Source organism: Anguilla rostrata, chromosome 12, assembly GCF_018555375.3.
Source record: "Anguilla rostrata isolate EN2019 chromosome 12, ASM1855537v3, whole genome shotgun sequence".
Lineage (NCBI taxonomy): Eukaryota > Metazoa > Chordata > Actinopteri > Anguilliformes > Anguillidae > Anguilla > Anguilla rostrata.
The window spans coordinates 20,377,415-20,395,171 of record NC_057944.1 but is presented as its reverse complement, the minus strand read 5'-3'; the positions used below and the strand labels follow the sequence as shown (position 1 = coordinate 20,395,171).

Genomic DNA, 17,757 nt, shown 5'->3' with positions numbered 1-17,757 from the left:
ACTAGAAAGAAAGAGGGAGGAATTGGGGATACTCAATCAATTTATGTGTTAAAATTAGGGTTGCCCCGGCCTCTTGACATAATTTACGCATTAAGTATATATTAACTACCTTTACATTGGGATGGCAGGTAGGCAATGTCATCTGCCAAGTTACACATTAGCAGGGCATGCCCCATACCCACAGCACCAAGGCATTGGCACTTTTCAAGGTTTATTGTGTGGACGACATGTGACGATTACACAATAAAGCCCCAAACTTGGTTATTGTCATGTGACGCTACCAAGATGTTTGACAAAGAACAATACTCCACAACAGAACACCAAATGTAATTCTATTGCATAGTATAATCATGAAAATACTTTCCATAAATTATGTTAAGCCTACATGGTTCATAAAGCATTTTGCATCTAATAATTTCAGCGCAAGAAAGGTTTTTAAAGCCTTTTTATTATGACAAATGTACAAGTTCTGTATCCATAAGAAAGAAATTACAGCAGGTTTAATAATAAAAGGCTTTGAAATGGGAACACAGACTATAGGCCTAAAGCTAAGGTCCACATTTGTAGGCCTGTGTTTTACACCTGTTAGCACTACACACACGAAAACATTGGCACTGACTTTTTTCTTTCATGTTTTTTCTTTTTTTTTTAACAAATATACTCAGATTTAAACAACACATCATGTTGTTTAAAATTCAAAAAGCACAGGATGAAGTAACAAAATGCTTGAATGAACAGGCCAAAAGTATGAAGAGTGGTAAAGCAGTAGTTTGCATATTACCTGCAAATCCAGACTAATTAGCATGGATTATGGAATAGTGTGCACACACTACATGTGAGATGAGCAATATTTGTATTTTTACTCAAGTAAACCACTGTTGTATTCACTCCAAATGTATATGCTAATAATATAACATTATTTTTTTACAAGACTATTTGTATAAAAGCAGCCACTTCTGACATGATTTAGTCACTCCTACTTCATATCACACTCTCTCCAAGTGTCTCTGCATGTATTAAGATTTACTCTATCAATACATGCTGTATAACTTTGTTGTAACTTACTTTTTCCTATCTACAGTGCAATAACAAGGGATGAAAGACACTGTTAAATACAAGATAGGTAGAGGTTATAGGATTTTTAACCTTGCAAATTCTCAAGCAAAAATACATTTACTGCTTGCAGGAAGATGTTGAGCAACATGCCAAGACACTGTTTAAAATTACAAAAGTTGTGCCAATATGACAACTTACTACAAAATTATAAACAGTTGCCATTGTAAAGAAATGCTTATATACTTTTTTCCATTTTTAAAAAAGTTACTAATATGTTACAGCATAAACTACAAATATACACACAATGTAGAGATAGATGTTTTATTTTTCTGTTTTTGCTTTGCCAAATTAAAGGGTTTAATTTTGAGACTGTACATTTTAACCAATTGATGTGCTGCTGATGTATCAGGAATCTCCCTCAAGCTAAGACTTAAACTCACCAACAGACCATTACTTCCCAAAGGTTTGCAGGCTACAAAAGATCTTTATACAATGACCAAGGCTTGAATTTAGACTCCATCTCTCCCACAGGGTTCAGAAAAACTATGACTGAAGGAACACGGAGATAGGGTAGTGTTTACAAGAACATTCCAAAAAACACTGTACAACCAACATGAGAAACTGGGAAAATACACAACACAAAGGAACCTTGAAATGTATATAACCAAAGGCAAGTTACCATCAAAGCTTCCAAGACAACCATTCCAGCCAGTTACATGTAATTACGTCCAATTTCGTCCCCCGGTTACCATCATCCAAGCATTTTTGTGGCATGTTGGTCCTTGTAATTAACACATTTTAAAAGCCAACACTAAATTACCTGGTAAAATCCTGATTATTGCATAAAATAACTATTCAGACATGAAACATCATTTTCCCTGGTCCTTCAGGGTACAACATCCGTAAAAACAGCCCCCAATTTTAATCTATTCTTGTGCCACCAGCAGCTAGCTACAATAATTGTATACTGTCAGCTCCAACACAAAATACTCTGAACGTGAGGTGGTTCTTACACCAACAATTGGAGAAAAAAACAAAGTTAAATTATATTCTTCTTCACCATGTTTTACCGCAGAATGATTGAAAATGAAACAGTTTTGGCAGAGTGTAAACAAAAAGGAAAAAAGAAAATAAAAATAGTAAAAAAAATAGTTCAATAAGATTATACATTCAAATCATAACAGAAAGCAAAGGGGCAAGAAAATCATGGTGAAATTATTCAAAGCCATTAAAAGACAGTCTGTACTAAATGCCGATGTGTCCATGAGTATGAGTAGTTAGATAAAAGTAAATAAAGACTTCACAAAGGAAGTCATTCATGAGGTTGACTGGGATGTCAGAACAATTCAACATTTTAAAAAAAGAAGAAACAGCTGCATCCACCAACACTCCTTAAATTCACACACGCACACACACACACAGACATAGTTTTCTCTCTCAAGTAGTAAAAGGTGATGTGTCGGATAAAATACTGGCAAACACACATGGAACTGTCCACTAAGTAAATGAAGCAAAAAATGTGAAACTTGGCAAGAGTCAAGCTACCTTAATAAGTAATTACATTGGTGTGATAAGTTTGCCGTTAAAAGGGAACTTTTCAGATTGTGAAAACTGACAGGGAGAAGATGGTCTTTGCCTGGCCTTCAATGAGAGAAATTCCAAAAATTAATATTGTTTGAATGGACACTTTGTTAGAACAGACAGGTAGTGTACGTAGTAGTGGACATCCGATCATACCGAATACACTATATTAAAAGGTTTAGTTTCATGGTTAAGCTAGCCATGAAAGTGACTAAAGACTAAGTTTAATGGTGTTGAGACTGATGCGAAAATTTACCTTTTGGATTTGACATAAATTCAGGATGAGGAAGAGAGCACATGGAAATCATCGTTTCTCACTGAGAAAACGCTTCGTTTGTCCTCTGACATTGATCCCGGGAAACTCTACATGTCTAGCTGAGAAAGGAATGCATTTTTACCTGTCCCCCCAATAAAGGTCTCCCATTTCTTCGCAGAGGTGAGGAGTTTCTTTTCATATAAAATATACAAATCTTACAGTAGTGGAACAAAAATAACACAACAACTTTTCTATTACGTACAAGGACCGACAAACAAGCAGAGGACATACAACATAGGGTGCCTATGATTCCATATTAACTTCTTTAAAAAAAAGAAAAGTGACCTAAAATGGGTCTCTCAAGTGCTGTTGTACACAGAACAGAGGTTGTGTGTCCACTGGCGGACACTTCTGCTCTTCTTCTGTGGTGTGTCAGTGTCTGGGTGTGCAGAGGAGAGGATGTTAACACCGCATGCGAGCAGTGCAGGCCCTCCAGTAGTCGCTGCCGTCAGGGACGCCCATCACGGTTAAGTCCAGTTCACTTCCAGGAGGAGATAAGGGAATGGGTCAGAGCAGAAGGGGTGGGTTGTTGGCAAAACACATTAAATGATCACAGAACTGCGACGCCCTACAACTGTTCGCTGTTACATACGTAGTCCACGAGGTCGGTCACCCCTAAGAGGTCGTCCTCGTCTTCGTCCTGCGCAGCCGTCTCCTGGGGGACCACGCCGTTGGGAGCCAGGGTGGCGGGGGCGCCGGGGGCACCCGTGGCCGGTGACGGCCCGCTGTCCTTGGGTGCCACGGCCGCACCGTGCTTGGGGACGAGGGGCCCGGGGCCCTTGGGCTGGCTCTGTCCGTTGGTGGGGGGAATCCCCGCCAGGCCGTAGTCCAGCGAGCTCCCCCCTTTCCCCAGAGCCTCGTCTTCATCGTCGCTGGTGATCCTGTTGGGTCTCTTTGCAGCCCCGCCCTCCTCCCCTGCCTCCGGCCTTTTCCTCTTCTTGTCTTCCTCCTTTTCCTCCTCCTCCTCCTCCTCCTCGTCCTCGTCCGTCTCAATGCGGTTCAACCTCTTGCGGACGGGCCGCTCCTCTTCCTCAGATTCCTCGTCCTCCTCATCTTCGTCATCGTCATCCGTGGAGCGTCTCCGTCGCTTCAGGGCCAGCCGCTTGCGCTGTCTCCTGGAGTCTTCCTCCGAGGAATTGCCTCTCTTCACCCTCTTCTTCCTATTCTTACCATCCTCCTCCTCTTCCTCACCACTGGAGTCTTTGGAACAAACGCTCCCTAAAATGCAAAAGGACCATGTCAGGACCCAAACAGAAGCCAAAAGACACTGGGAGTTCACACAATAAAGAGCCATTTTACACACGTGCAGAGAGAGAGAGAGAGAGAGCCTGGACACACGGGCGGGTCCGAACGGCAAACTGACCGTCGCTGTCGGAGCTGGAGAGGCGCCGTCGGTGGGGCCGCTGCTTGTGGCGGTGGGCGGCGCTTTGCGAGCGCTCGCTGTCGGAGGTCTCGCAGTAGTTGACCTGCTTCTTCTGGCTCCGGCGGGAACGCCTCCGCCGCATGTCCAGGTCGCTGTCGCTGAAGTCGCTGGAGCCCTCAGACACTGCACACCCCATCAGCGCACACAGGTTTGCAGTGCGTAACCAGGGAGACACAGCAGGGCCAAAAGCCCATCAGTCAGTTTTAAATCAGGTACATACTTAAGCGGTACATTACATTACATTTATTTGGTTATCCAAAGCGACGTACAAAAGTGCATTTCCTGGTCGGTAGGTTGAGGATTATAAATTTAACTACTAATAACCTATAAAGCAGCATGTTCTAAACTTGAGATGCCTTACCAAAGCACACAGCATTTCATATACATGTGCTCATAGAACAGGAGGGAAATCTACTGCATGGAATATAAATCCAGATACTAATTCTCCATTCATTTGAATAGTCAGCCTAGTCAAATGTAAATGTAAGGTTCTACACAGGCTTGTGACATGTCTGCTCATTCCTACCCATCTCCTCTTCTTCCTCCTCATCATCAGTCTCTTCTTCTTCTTCTTCGTCGTCTGAGTAAGCTCTTCGTCGCCTGGGCGGTCTCCGCACGCTCTTCTTCTGCCTGTTCCTGGCGCGGTTCTTCGTCCGGGAGGAGCGGTAGCGCGTGCCGCCGCCCGAGCTGCCCAAGTCGCTGTCGTCCATGGAGCGAGCGTCGCCGTCGCCATCGCTGTCCCCCTGGCCCGAAACCACAAACTCCTCCTCCTCCGTGCTGCGTGGACACGGGCAGCCAGGACACAGAGAGAGAGGGACAGAGAAACAGAGCGAGTGAAACACTACGATCTGACTCTGTCAAGAGAAATGAGGAAATGGCCCAAAAGCAGCAAACAGTCCCTGTGCGCCGCGGCGAGACCGTGAGGCGAGACGCGGAGGTGAGCGCTAAAAGACGGAACCCAAGGCGACCCGGCGCAGGGGCCCCACCTGCTGCTGAGGCGGAACTCGTCCTCGCTCTCCTCCTCCTCCACGGTGCTGTCGCTGTCCAGGTCGTTGAGGCGTCTCCGTTTCTTCCTGCGCGGGGCGGGCGCGGCCTTGGCGGGCCGGCGGTTCTCCTTGCCCTCCTCCTGCAGGATGGTGGAGATGTCCTTCCCTCGGTGTCCCGTGATGTTGGCCATGTCTTTACCGCGGCCTGCGCCTGAACATTACAGCACTTCAAATCTGCATTCTGGGCCATCTCTACCATCTTTTGTAGGCCTATTCAATAAAATACTGTACTTTCCCATAACTTTCCCATTCATTATTACATGAAGAAAATATCCCATTATCAGACCAAGCATAGAAAGTGTATTGTGTAATATTTCATATTGGGTTTCCTCTTTAATAATGGCCCACATACCTCCTCCCTCTGCTTCCTTAATGTCCTCCTCGATCGCCTCATCAATAGCTTCGTCAAACTCATCAAACCTATTGGAAAGACAGCATGCAGGGTTGGGTGGGGTCTCATAAGGATGGTGAAGCGCAGCACAATGTAAGTCTCACTCACCTGTAACTTATACATTTCCGAGCTCTCGTGGACCTCCGACCCAGATTCCTGCTTTTCTTGACATCCTTCTTCTTTTCCTGCTTTTCCTCTTCCACTTCTGCCTCCTGTGGAGCAAGAAGGTGATGCAGTTAATGGACAGCATTAATGGAGAAGCAGTCAGTGAAGAGGAAATTTGACCAATTTCACATGAAACACCTGAGAAGCCCGCTATCAATTTTACTTTTGAGACTTAAAGCAATTTAAATAACATTTTCATGGGAGTAAATAATATGGTACAGCATTTGGAATGATCAGCAAATAAACAAGAGGAAAATAATAACGCAAGTTATTTCCTTCCCTCCATTATATTATAAGAATGGCACAACAATTGATGTGACACAGACCTTGAACCAGCATGGAAAATTAACAACAGACATGCACGTATACCTCTGAAAACATGCAGGACTACTAATACCTTACAGAAAAATACATCTATGCAAATAAAATATACAACATTAATCAATAAAATTATCCTTAACTTCAAGTGTTTACTTAAAATGAACGTCCAAAATCATCCCACATTTTAGTAAAGAACAAAGGAGGGGGAAAAGGAAACCAGCAAAAATCATTCATCCATCAACCAAGAGTGAAAAAAGAACAGATGTCTACACGTCAGAGTTGTTTGTGAAAAGGTTAGTGTCCAAGCCCCTTTGAAACCCAGAAAGAGCGTTCAGAGGCTTAAATCTCACAGGGTAAAGGCACTGACCTGAGCACTGCGTTGACTAACCGTGTTACGGCCATTAGATTCCAAGTCCTCTGTACTTACGGGAGCCGGGATGATGTTTTCCACACTGATCCCCACGTACACCAAGCGTTCCCGCCTGGTGACACAGTGAGGAGAGACAGGGAGGGGAAAACACTTCCATAACCATCAAATGGCACCAAAGCTTACAATTCCATATTCCAAACTGAGGATTAAATACAGGAATATGGTATGTGGTACGCTAATAAATCTATTTTATTAACCTTTCGAAGTGCCAAGACTATTAACTACTAAAGCAGGTGTCACTTTACAGTGCTTTTCTCCAATCTTGAAGTCAAGCAGGAAATAAGAACTCATTTGTGAATAATGGTAGAACAGTGGTAACCAATCCTGTTCCTGCAGATCTACTCTCCAGTAGGTTTTCACTCCAACCCTAACAAAGCACCCCTCATTCAACAGCTAGCAATTTTTGTTGAACTGCTAATTAGAGGAATCACGTGTGCTAAATTGTGGTTGAAATGATAACCTACAGGATCTGCAGGAGCAGGGTTGGTCACCACTACGGTAGAAGAACAAAAAAAGAAGGGTGAGTGACATTACCTTCGTTCTGCGCGCTCCCTCTTCTTCAGAACCACGTCCAGGTTCTGCAGCTGCTCCTCCAGCTTCTCACACAGCAGTTTCTGCAGGGAAAGAGGGAGCCAATCAAGTTCTGATAATACGCACATGTGATTCCTGCAGCTATGTATCCACCTATTGGTGGGTATCTCAGAGCTCCATGGAACCTTCTCTTCTCAGTAAGTATTGTGATTTAACATCGACCATTTATATTCCATGTTAACGTCTCTTCCCAAATGGGTATTTGCTTTGATCAAAATCAGTTCCATAATTTTTAAGAACTGATTTCACTGTACTTTTTTCTGTGTTTTTTCTGTGCACATTGGATATTTCCCTTCTTACATCCATTTTACACAAAATGGACAAGTATTCAAATTTCAAGACGGCTACATAATGAATATATAGGAATCAGTGTATGGCTCTCCCCTCCAGGCAGGTGCGGGATGGTGCAGCCCTAAGAGAAGGAACACTCACGTGCTGGCAAGGTGGGCAGAACCATTCCCCATCCGGGATGACCATGAGGGGGGGCCTCAGACAGGCCGTATGGTAGCCGCTGTCACAGGAATCGCACAGCAGGATCTACAGGAGGAAAAGCGGGGTACAACACGATCATACACAGCATACACCATTAGATCACACCGGTGCTTCATGTTCTAGCTTCACATTTGCAGTGAGCACTTTGGCGTATGAAACTAGCAATCCACATACAGGGACCACAGAAAACCTGACCTATAACCCAGGATTCTACACAGATTAAAATACTAAAACATAATCTAGCCCATGGAAGACTGGAAAATCTGTGAAGACAGTTTAATTTTATCTGAGAGTCTGAACATAAAGTCTTTCAACAGCTAATTATTTTAAAATATGAGATCAAAATAATCACTAGCACTCCAACAGCTGTTATGCAATATCCTGACAAATACAATGAGTCATTTCCTTAAGTGTTGTCTGATTACTATTTCCAGATAATATTTAAAACTTAACTGAAGAACACATTTGCAGATAACAGACAACTAACTTGTCACATCACTTTAAAATAGTCTTACAACAGCAAGACGACCATAGATATTCACCAAAACAGATCCTACAGATTTGAGTACTAGAATAAAAGATCAAGGTAACGCACCAGTTCAGGATGGTTTGGGAGGCCACAGTGTTTGCAGGGGTCATCATTAGGTGTGGAATCCGAGTCTGACTCCGAGTCTGACTCCTGCCTGTCCTTGGGCTTTTCCACCTTGTAATCTTCGTCGCTGTCATCATCCTCACTATCTTCATCATCATCATCACTGGAGCCCTTCGTTTTTCGCCACCGGCGAGTGTTCGACCACCGGGCTCGACGTCGCCGTTTTCCCTAGAGCAACAAATGACAAATTGACAAACCACCACACATCACCAAAGGCCTAAAGCATCTCAGAGCTTGCAGCTGATGTGCTGCCATTTATAATAATTTAACAAAACCCACACCACATCCAATTATGAACAGAAAGCTGAAATGTTTCAGGGCACCTTTGATTTGGTCTGTCCATCAGGGTCAGCCTTTCTTGAGTTTTCCCGTGATTTCTTTGAAGACTTTTCTTCCTCTTCTTCATCATCCTCCTCCTCATCTTCAAGCACTGAGGCCAACTGCTTCTTCTCCATTTTCATGTCCTGGATCTCTGCCAACTTGGGAGTGGGCCGGCATATCCTGGGCGACCTCCTCAGGGATCTCCCATCAGCCACATCAGCCCCTGTGTCCGGCCCCTTCTCCTCTCCCTGGAGCATCGTTTTCCTCTTGTGGGAGGGGATTTTGATCTTGAGACGGATGCCCTCCGTTTGAATTTCTGAGGACACCTCTTCGCCCTCCTCGGCTACTGCGGCTTCCTCTTGGCAGCTGGGCTTCTCAGCGTCTTGCTCGCCGCCCTGCTCCTCTTCACCTGTGGCCACTTTGTCCAGGTCATCTTCTTTTTCCTTGTTTTTGGCTTTGCTTTTTTTATGTTTCTTCTCAAGGCCCCTTTTCTCTTTCTTGTCCTCCTTCTCTACCGCTTTATCTGAAATTTCAGTATTTCCACTCTCCTCTCCAAGAGTGGATTCCCGTTCCATGGTTTTATTCTCTTGGTCTGCTGCGATCTTCTGAACCTTGACCTTCTCAGGAGGTGAGACATCTACCTCAACCTTCCTGTCAGTAGCCTCCTCAGACCTGGCTTTTTCAGGATGACTGGATTCTGCAACACTGGTCTCTTCCTTGGACTTATCCCCATCCTTCTCCTTCTCCATGCCAGAGATCCCTTCCTTCTTTTCTCCTAGGGCTTCCTGATTAGGCTTCTCTTTGGACTCCGATACATTCAAGGATGCTGAAATCTCCATGGGCTCTTCTTGCCTTCCTTCCTGCTGGATGGACACCTCAACAGGAGAGGACTTCTCTGTCTCTTTAGAAGCTCCTCTTGTTGTCCTGTTGTCTGAGGTAGCAATGGCATCACCTGCAGACAAAGTTCCTTTTTCCTTTATGGGGATGGTTTTCTCTTCAACAGGTTGCTTAAATTTCTCTGTCTCACTTAATTTCTCTGGTACTGCAGACATCAATGTCTCCACTTTGCGGGTTTCAACTATCACACTGCCCCCTGCTGGACCATTCTCTTCCTTGCAGACAGCACTGACTAGTGACTCTTCATTATTAGCCTGCTTGCTGTTTGGCTTCTCCGATCTGGTGTCCAAGAGTATTTCTTTAGCAGGTTGGACCTCCCCATTGATTAAGTCACCCTTTGGCTCTTTCTCCAAGGCCCCTAAGGTGGAGCAAGGAGGTCCCTTGCTCTCCTCTTCTGCTTTTGCCACCTCCTCCTTAAGCAGCTCTTTGGTGGGAGTGATAGATGGGTTACGGACAATGATACTCCCCCCATTGTCAAAGTCCTCACTCAGTTTGAGCTCCCTCTTTTTCAGGGGGATTTTAGCCTGCTGGTCATTCTTCAATGCTCTCTCCACTTCCTCTGAGGTCTTCTCCTTTGTTTCCTCATGGGTGTCCATCTTTGCTGGGAACTCTGGCACAGCTGAACTCAGGGTTGTGTCTTTGGGTTCCTCCTTAATGATAGCAGTGATAGTACTGACCCTGTTGTCAATGAAGGGTTTTACCTCTGGCCTCTCCATCTTGCAGGTTGACTCTACTTTCTCCTTGTTATTGGTGGGCCCCTGCTTGACCTCCTGTGCTGCATCAGATTTTTCGTCCTTTCTGGAGGCCTTTTGTTCACTTCCTGCCACAGGGGAGATGGAACGAATGCCACACTCTTCAGGCTTTTTTTCTTCATCCTCTGAGGTTTCATTCGTTTTTTCTGTTTTTTTCAGATTCTCTGTTTCTCCTGCGGAGACAAATACAAATGTATTTCACACTTTCCGCCCTGTTAAAACCTTAACTGATAATGGCTGAACCAACCTCGGAATACTGCTGCACTATTTGAAACATAGAGCAGACGGGAGACACTAATATAGTGCCACATGCTATTCTTCACTTTGGTTATAGATGCTCAAAACCTTTTCCATTCCACATTCGATAAAACTTTTATACAGCAATGATACTTAAGTATAAAAAGATAAAACATTGTTGGTTCAAGTGTCATAGTACTCCTTGGTTTTGAACTCACGACCCTATGATAAAATGTCCAGAAGCATGACCATACGTTCTCCCCCATCCTTCTTATTCTCCTCGTCCTCTGGGCTTGGACTGGTACTGCCAGATCCCTCCTGTGCTTCCTTCTTGGTCAAGAGAGCTGGGTCGATCTGGGCCTTAAGCAGCTCCAGGGTTTCTGCTAGGTCATTTCGAGTTCTGAGAAGAAGGACATGATATTCATGTTCTAATGACTATATCAAATTATTCTTAACCCTCTTTATAGTTATGGGCCCATGATCCTAACAAATTATCAACACTACTGCCCCATCAGTTCATGTACCTGACGATGCACTTCCAGGATGATCCATCGAGGTCATCCTGCTCCTCCACGTAGACTCGTACATTGTGATCCTGGTCCAACTGGAACCAGTACATGAGGCCATCCTTGTCCCGGCCAATTGGCTGCAGACGCATTTTATCAGGATCCTCCTCATTTATTGCTGTCTTGAACTTAATGTTGTCATCAAACTGGCACTCACACAAGTACTTGAGAAGAGAGGAAAAGAAACCAAAGGAAACTTATTTCAATGTGAACTTTGGAAATGGGATGCTGTGAGACTGTTTAAAACGGTAAAAAGTAACAGAGAGCATATACAATGACCGGGAAAGGGTGTACGTTTTCTGGACATACTTTGAGGATTCCTGTCTTGCACTCTACTGTCATCTCCCTGTATCCCTTCTTCTCAAGCTCCCAGGCCCAAGTGCTGTTGAACTCTTGACACACCTGGAGGGTACAAACACACACTTTCAATCACATATGCACCAGTTCTTAAAACCACATGAACAAAACTCAATCACTGCATGAGACATAAGATTAAAATGATCAGCCATGTGTATATGCACAGTGGTGGCTCATCCTTCTAGGAATTTCCTCAAAATAGAAGCATGATGCAGTTATTTTAACAATAAGACTATATGTCTTAGCAGTACCATTATTTTAAAAAAAAGCACTCAAAGTAGAATCATGATAGAACCATCTACCACTAGAGGTCCAGCTCACCTTGATTAGATATTTCTCCCATCTTTCTGCAGATACAGACTTCCCAATTTTCCTCATTAACTTCACATGAAGCTCCACCAAGGGCTTAGGGACTGAGGGATAGAGATACAGAAGGGGTGAGAAATGCATGGCCCCAATTCAGATCAGAAGTATTCAAAACTGTGTTAAAGAAAAGTGTACCCCAAAGAATCCAACTTATTAAATTATTATTAAATTATGGACATGATACTTTAATAAGAGTTAGATGCGAAAAACAGTTCAGTCAAATGTTCACTTAATCCCTTTAAAATTTCCTGACCAAAAAAATAAATAAACCAGGGCATGAAAACAGTGAGATACTTTACTTTAAAATAAAAAATGACTGGAACAAGTCCTCACATGGCTGTTAGTATCACAAGTGTCATTAAACTTAAGTGTGCTTCACTAATTTTGTTCAACAAGTTAGATGCGCTCGTTATAGTTCCATCTCATCTGCTTCAAAATTTTAAACTTGCATTACTCAAACTAATTTTGATCTATTTACAGTGATATTATATGCAAATACTGAGCAGCATAAATATCTGTTAGTTGTATGTCCCTTTATGAATTATCCAATTCAACTTAAATCAAAAGAACATTGACTGATTCCTAAGATTTGAGGGGCTAACTATAAAGTAGACTTCTTTTGAGTGCCATGGACATATTACTATATCATGCTATTATTATAGGAGCTGAAAAAAAAAAATTTACAACCAGATGTCTAACACCTCATTATTTTTTATAATTTGAACATCTGCTCATCATTTGTGGTCCAGTGTTTAGCCATTTAAACCTTCCTCGAACACAATTACACCATTTAAATTTTTAATATCAACTATAGATATTATGTAGGACTGTAACTTGACCGTCAGACCTAATTCAACTCGGATAACATTCTGCTTATTCCAAACATGAATGAAGTAGCTGTGATTGCAAAGCATCACATTGATTTGCCCCATGAATGTTATATTAATAGCACATCCGTACAATCTATCAAAGAAAGAAGTACAGCCAAATTTAGTCATAGCTAAATTATATTTTAAAGAAGTAAATGTGGTAAATCAAGTAATGGGAGAATGTAAACTCACTGCACAAGCCACGTCCCAACTGAATTGTATAACGTCACAGTATCAGCAAGCTAACTAGCTGAACCGGGGGGAATGTCATACAGCATGTGGTTATCAAGCTAACTGAATGGCTGTGAAACCACATGATATTTCAGAAATACGGCTAGCTAGCAACCTTTTTGCAATTCTATACTCTTGATCAACGTAAAATGGGTACATAAATACAAACATCCACCCCACAGGAGTATTTTCGGAGGTTGGACACAATGCGATTAAATGACAGCTTGAACAGCAAGCTAGCTACGCCACAAATGCACCGCTTCTCTTTTGAACACTGCGCAACAAATGAAGGAGTCAGAAGCTGATATTAGTAAATTAGTAAACAGATTTACTAACTGAATGTTTAATAAACACGTGTTTATGGCGAGTAAAAAACGTTTGTTTTCCGCGTGACTAGTTTGAATGGAGTGAATATCGGAACATAATCGCAGAGACCCCATTCACAGGAAGTTTAGACTGCTGCGTTGTGCGCCTGCGCGGTGGTGTCAGCGACCCACTATGCCAAAAAAATATTAACTGCAAATATCATCAGCGCATATTGGGAGCCGTTGATCTTAATGATTACTGTAAAACAAATGGTAAAAAGTCAGGAAACGGTTAAACGAAATGAGAGCGTAACTCAAATCTCAGCTCCAATTTTCTTTTCCTTTTGTGCCTGATAAAGTACAATTTAATCAATGATGAGAAGGCAAAGCAAGCCAGGCAAGAATGTCAACCCTGACACAGTATCAACACAAATAAGAAATCGTGCGGCCTTTTGTTGATAAGAAACTGTTATGAAAGCACAAATAGTCGTTTCCCATTGTCCACATACTCTAGGCTTAGCCAGAAAGACCAATTAGCCGAGGGAAGAAACGAAGTTAAACGCTCTACAGCCACACAATAACACAACAACCAATGTCTACTGTGCACAACCAACAACACAAGCAGTGATGATGGAGAGAGCCTTTTCTCCTCGTACATCGCAGCTTCTTTAATTCAAACCTTACCTACGGAACTCTCCTGTAGATATCTCTCCATTTGCGGAAACGTCAACTCCGGCAGGTCCAGTGCGGCTCCATACCGCTCCAGAAAAGAACAGACAACGGCGTAGCTTGGGCACAAACCGGGGGAAGGACCCGCCGCTGCCGCCGGAGCAGCCATTTTTTCCAACGGGGGAGCAGGAGGAGACTCAGCTCGGAGGACCGAGGACTGCCCAGAATCCACAGCGCCAGTATAGCCTCATTAACGTGTAGGGGACTCGGAAAGCAGAGCCGCCTGTGGCCCAGAGGTCTTTGCGGTAAAGTTAAATCACTAGCCAATGTAAACAAACGAGTAGCGATGTTGCTAGGGCCCTGTTTTGTAACAAACTTTAGCTTAATAAAGTAATGTTGTCATACGTCAAAGACGGGTTACATTCGGTTTTCTTTTCTTGTAATCACATTTATAAGACGGACTAAGCTGAATCTGTCAACAGCTGTCTGCCTAGCTAACTAATGACGTTAATGTTACTCTCCTTCGATGATGTATCATCAAGCCTCGATTCAAGGGTAACGGAGTTAGCAACAGGGAGTATCAACATACTAACAGCCAACTACTTCAGAGAAATGACAAATGTGTAGCAAGAACGCTAGATGAGGCGTTATCTCGAAAATGTCTTGTTAGCTTCACCTAGCAAGCTAGCTTGGCTACGCAGCATGTTAGCTAACGACAATACAGCATGCTCGATATTTGTATTTGCTCAACGCTGACGCAACGTCCCTGAATTTTATTAGCAAAATGTGTGTATCCTGTGGCTTGAATTAGTCTAAAGTCAAACTGTCTAACTAGTTATCTTAATTAATAGCTTGCAGTTCTTGTGAGTGGGGGTGTGGCGCAGTGGAGAGGCGTGTATGGTGGGAGTGTCTGACTTGCACGTCTGTCTTGATGTCATCTAGCTAGTAAGACGATCCAGTTACGTAGCTAACGGAACAAGAGAACTTACTTCAGTAACGGGGCGCACCTTCCTCAGGTCTGTTTTGATTTTATGTTCAGAATAACGTAATGGCACCATGCGTTATCAAGCTAGGAGCTTCGCATTTTAATGTTGCACATGGGAGGTAGATAGCTAACTTTAGTTTAAGGAGCTCTGCTGCTGACGCAAAGCGTCCTGGCTAGCAAATGTTAACTGACAAGCCGTTGCTGGATACTTTTACATACCCGATAGAACATAGCTAGAACATATTCAGTAACTTATGGTCTGACAGCTCTTTACCCAGCTCTAACAAAATAGGTGAATGCTTCACTGTCAATGGGACACCGATCGTGAAAATAGATTGTTTGCTCTACCTTTGCGTCGTTTATCACGAAGGTACCAATTAACCATAGTCATCAGCGTAGGTTTAATTTCGACTTCGAGGGAGACAAACTGCTGGACCACCAAGTCTCACGTAGTCAAACTTCAAGTCTCACAATCATACAACACATTACGACAACTTATCTCCCTGTCTCGACCAGAACCTACGCGTCTGCATTAAGTGCATTGCAGAAGTATTTGCACAGTTTCCACATTGCTTTACCTTAAAGCTTTGGCTCTGTACATCTGAAAAATGTATTCCCCTTTTAGTGTTACGATTTCAGGGTCTGATGCGAAAAATGATCCACTGTGCAAGTCTTTGATAATTCCTGAAATACACTGCATTATTTAGCTACATACAATAAAGTTCTCTTGAATTGGCCCTTGAACATTTTCTCATCTATACTATGGTTTTATCTTCCAATATTCTAGATTTGGTGTAAATCCATTCAGCCCAATGACCTCTCCAGAAATTGCATCCTTGTCCTGGGGACACATGAAGGTGAAGGGTTGCTCATCATCCTACAAGGACTGCAAAGTTTGGCCTGGAGGCAGTCGCACCTGGGACTGGAGAGAAACTGGCACTGATGTGAGTCACTGTAGGGCCCTGTTAGTCAAATCACAGCCCCCAATGACAGAGAACTGCTGGTTTTCCACCCTCCCTTTACCTGAAGACAGTCTGGCCAATCAGTAGTACTAATTGTTCAGTTAATTACCTGGGCGAAAGAAAACCAGGGAGTGACAAAATCTGTGACAAATAAATGTCACTCCAACCCTAATAAAGTACACCTCACTCAACAGCTAGAGATCTCCGCCAGCTGCTAATTAGTAGAATCAGGTGTGCCAAATTAGGGTTGAAATTAAATTTACAGGACAGTAGATTTTCAGGAAAAGGGCTGAGCAGCCCTGCTTTAGGAAATTAACCATTTCGGATTAACACTGGAGCAGTGTTTAAAGGACTGGCCCAGATAACAATCTGGCCCACAAACACAAGGGAACACTACTGGGAACATTATGCTATGCTGTAGCGCAGTTATGTATCGTGCTGTTAATTTACAGACATCCCTATTGGGACTGACTTTAAGTAACCAATAATTTAGGACACATGACCATGCATGTATGTACAGATACTGTACACTGTAGGTCATATAAGTAATTATGATTGATTGAACTCGCTGCTTAGTTGCCTGTGTTCCAGGGTAACATGAAGAACTGTAACCTGCCATATATCAAATTAAAAGTCGAGAAATGCAACCAATCAGCTACATACTCATTCAGCACCCAGGCTGTAACTCAAATTGCTTTGAATTGGTTCTATTCATGAAGCCGTCTGTAACATACATCTGGATGTTCCCCTCAGCATCATCCTGGAGTGCAGCCAGCTGACCTGGAGGAAGTCTTGAGGAAGGGGGTGAACACACTGGTGATTGGGAGGGGGATGAGCGAAGCCTTACAGGTACAAGTGACGGGCAACACAACCATCACACAGCCCCAATTAAGATGCAGCCCCTTATCCAGTCCTTATCTAAGGATGCCTTTCTTTCACCTGTATTAATGCATCTCATCTGGCTTTTTGTATTGCCACCACACTAGTACAATGAACACCTCTGAACACATCTGGCATTTAGTTGCACATCATAGTGAAGTGAGCATACGGTCAGTTCTGTAAAATAATTGTGGCACTGCTTCCATCAAAATGCTTTTTTTCTGTACCATACAATATAGTTATAGTAATTTGTTGATGAAAATGAAAATAATTTGGCAAGCTTTTTTTTATTTAAGAAAATTAAATGCTGAATACCACAGTGCCGAGCCTTTTAATTTTATAAGTGCCCAAATCGTAGTAGGTACCCTGGAATATTTTGCTAACCAGCAGCATATATTTCAAGAGTTCATATTTTATATTCAATAAATATGAAAATATTTAAATAAATATTTCCTGTGATATGCTCTCCTGTGCAGGTCCCCCCTTCCACCCTGGAATATGTGAAGAAGCAGGGTGTGGATGTGAAGGTGTTTCAGACAGAGAAGGCTGTTAAGGAGTACAATGCCCTGGTTGAACAGGGAGTAAAGGTGGGAGGCGTCTTCCACTCTACATGCTGATGATGTCATCAACAGCGGGACAGCCATAATTCTCAGTAAAGCTAGCCACCGTATTTCACAGTTGCTCTTCTGCTGGTTTTATCATGATGATGACAAGTCCAAGGGACAAAAAGAGATGTACAAGATGTAAACTAAGTAACTACCCAGAACCTTTTTGGAACTTTTTGTTTCTGTCATTGCCAATAAAACCAATAAAGTCTGATATGACAGCTTGCAATTAACACTACAATGTTTAAATTGTGCTTCTGGTTCCCTTTTTGATTAAAAATACAAATCAAGC

At 43.0% G+C, this 17,757-nt stretch overlaps 2 protein-coding genes across 6 annotated transcripts; one reads left to right on the top strand and one right to left on the bottom strand.

Moving 5' to 3' along the window:
- Positions 1 to 430: 430 nt before the first annotated feature.
- Positions 431 to 14,203, bottom strand: rsf1a (remodeling and spacing factor 1a). Of its 3 annotated transcripts, XM_064302727.1 has the most exons (17): positions 14,050 to 14,203; positions 11,916 to 12,007; positions 11,547 to 11,639; positions 11,196 to 11,401; positions 10,926 to 11,071; positions 8,788 to 10,607; positions 8,408 to 8,632; positions 7,753 to 7,857; positions 7,264 to 7,343; positions 6,667 to 6,781; positions 5,922 to 6,025; positions 5,775 to 5,842; positions 5,363 to 5,573; positions 4,903 to 5,153; positions 4,317 to 4,499; positions 3,546 to 4,171; positions 431 to 3,434 (listed from the first exon to the last, which is right to left on the bottom strand). In XM_064302727.1, exons 1-17 carry the CDS (start codon positions 14,201 to 14,203, stop codon positions 3,432 to 3,434), a joined length of 4,482 nt encoding a protein of 1,493 aa, XP_064158797.1. In that variant the 3' UTR covers positions 431 to 3,431. The 3 variants fall into 3 exon arrangements, with proteins under 3 accessions (XP_064158797.1, XP_064158796.1, XP_064158798.1); XM_064302726.1 differs by having other exon boundaries at positions 431 to 4,171; XM_064302728.1 differs by having other exon boundaries at positions 431 to 4,171; positions 6,727 to 6,781.
- aamdc (adipogenesis associated, Mth938 domain containing) lies at positions 14,202 to 17,698 on the top strand. Of its 3 annotated transcripts, none has more exons than XM_064302733.1 (4): positions 14,202 to 14,339; positions 15,807 to 15,963; positions 16,735 to 16,830; positions 17,337 to 17,698. In XM_064302733.1, the coding sequence occupies exons 2-4, from the start codon at positions 15,832 to 15,834 to the stop codon at positions 17,475 to 17,477; spliced, it is 369 nt and encodes a 122-aa protein (XP_064158803.1). In that variant the 5' UTR covers positions 14,202 to 14,339; positions 15,807 to 15,831; the 3' UTR covers positions 17,478 to 17,698. The 3 variants fall into 3 exon arrangements, with proteins under 3 accessions (XP_064158803.1, XP_064158801.1, XP_064158802.1); XM_064302731.1 differs by lacking the exon at positions 14,202 to 14,339 and adding an exon at positions 14,372 to 14,589; XM_064302732.1 differs by lacking the exon at positions 14,202 to 14,339 and adding an exon at positions 14,910 to 15,050.
- Positions 17,699 to 17,757: the final 59 nt, after the last annotated feature.

Excerpts from the sequence above, each read along its gene's own strand:
- rsf1a (XM_064302726.1), bottom strand. The coding sequence starts at position 14,203 with ATGGCTGCTCCGGCGGCAGCGGCGGGTCCTTCCCCCGGTTTGTGCCCA. Across the intron at positions 7,858-8,407 it reads TCCCAAACCATCCTGAACTG|ATCCTGCTGTGCGATTCCTG; the intron begins GTGCGTTACCTT and ends TTCCTCCTGTAG. Across the intron at positions 6,026-6,666 it reads TTAGTCAACGCAGTGCTCAG|GAGGCAGAAGTGGAAGAGGA; the intron begins GTCAGTGCCTTT and ends CTTGCTCCACAG.
- aamdc (XM_064302731.1), top strand. The coding sequence starts at position 14,561 with ATGATGTATCATCAAGCCTCGATTCAAGG. Across the intron at positions 14,590-15,806 it reads CATCAAGCCTCGATTCAAGG|ATTTGGTGTAAATCCATTCA; the intron begins GTAACGGAGTTA and ends CCAATATTCTAG. Across the intron at positions 16,831-17,336 it reads GGATGAGCGAAGCCTTACAG|GTCCCCCCTTCCACCCTGGA; the intron begins GTACAAGTGACG and ends TCTCCTGTGCAG.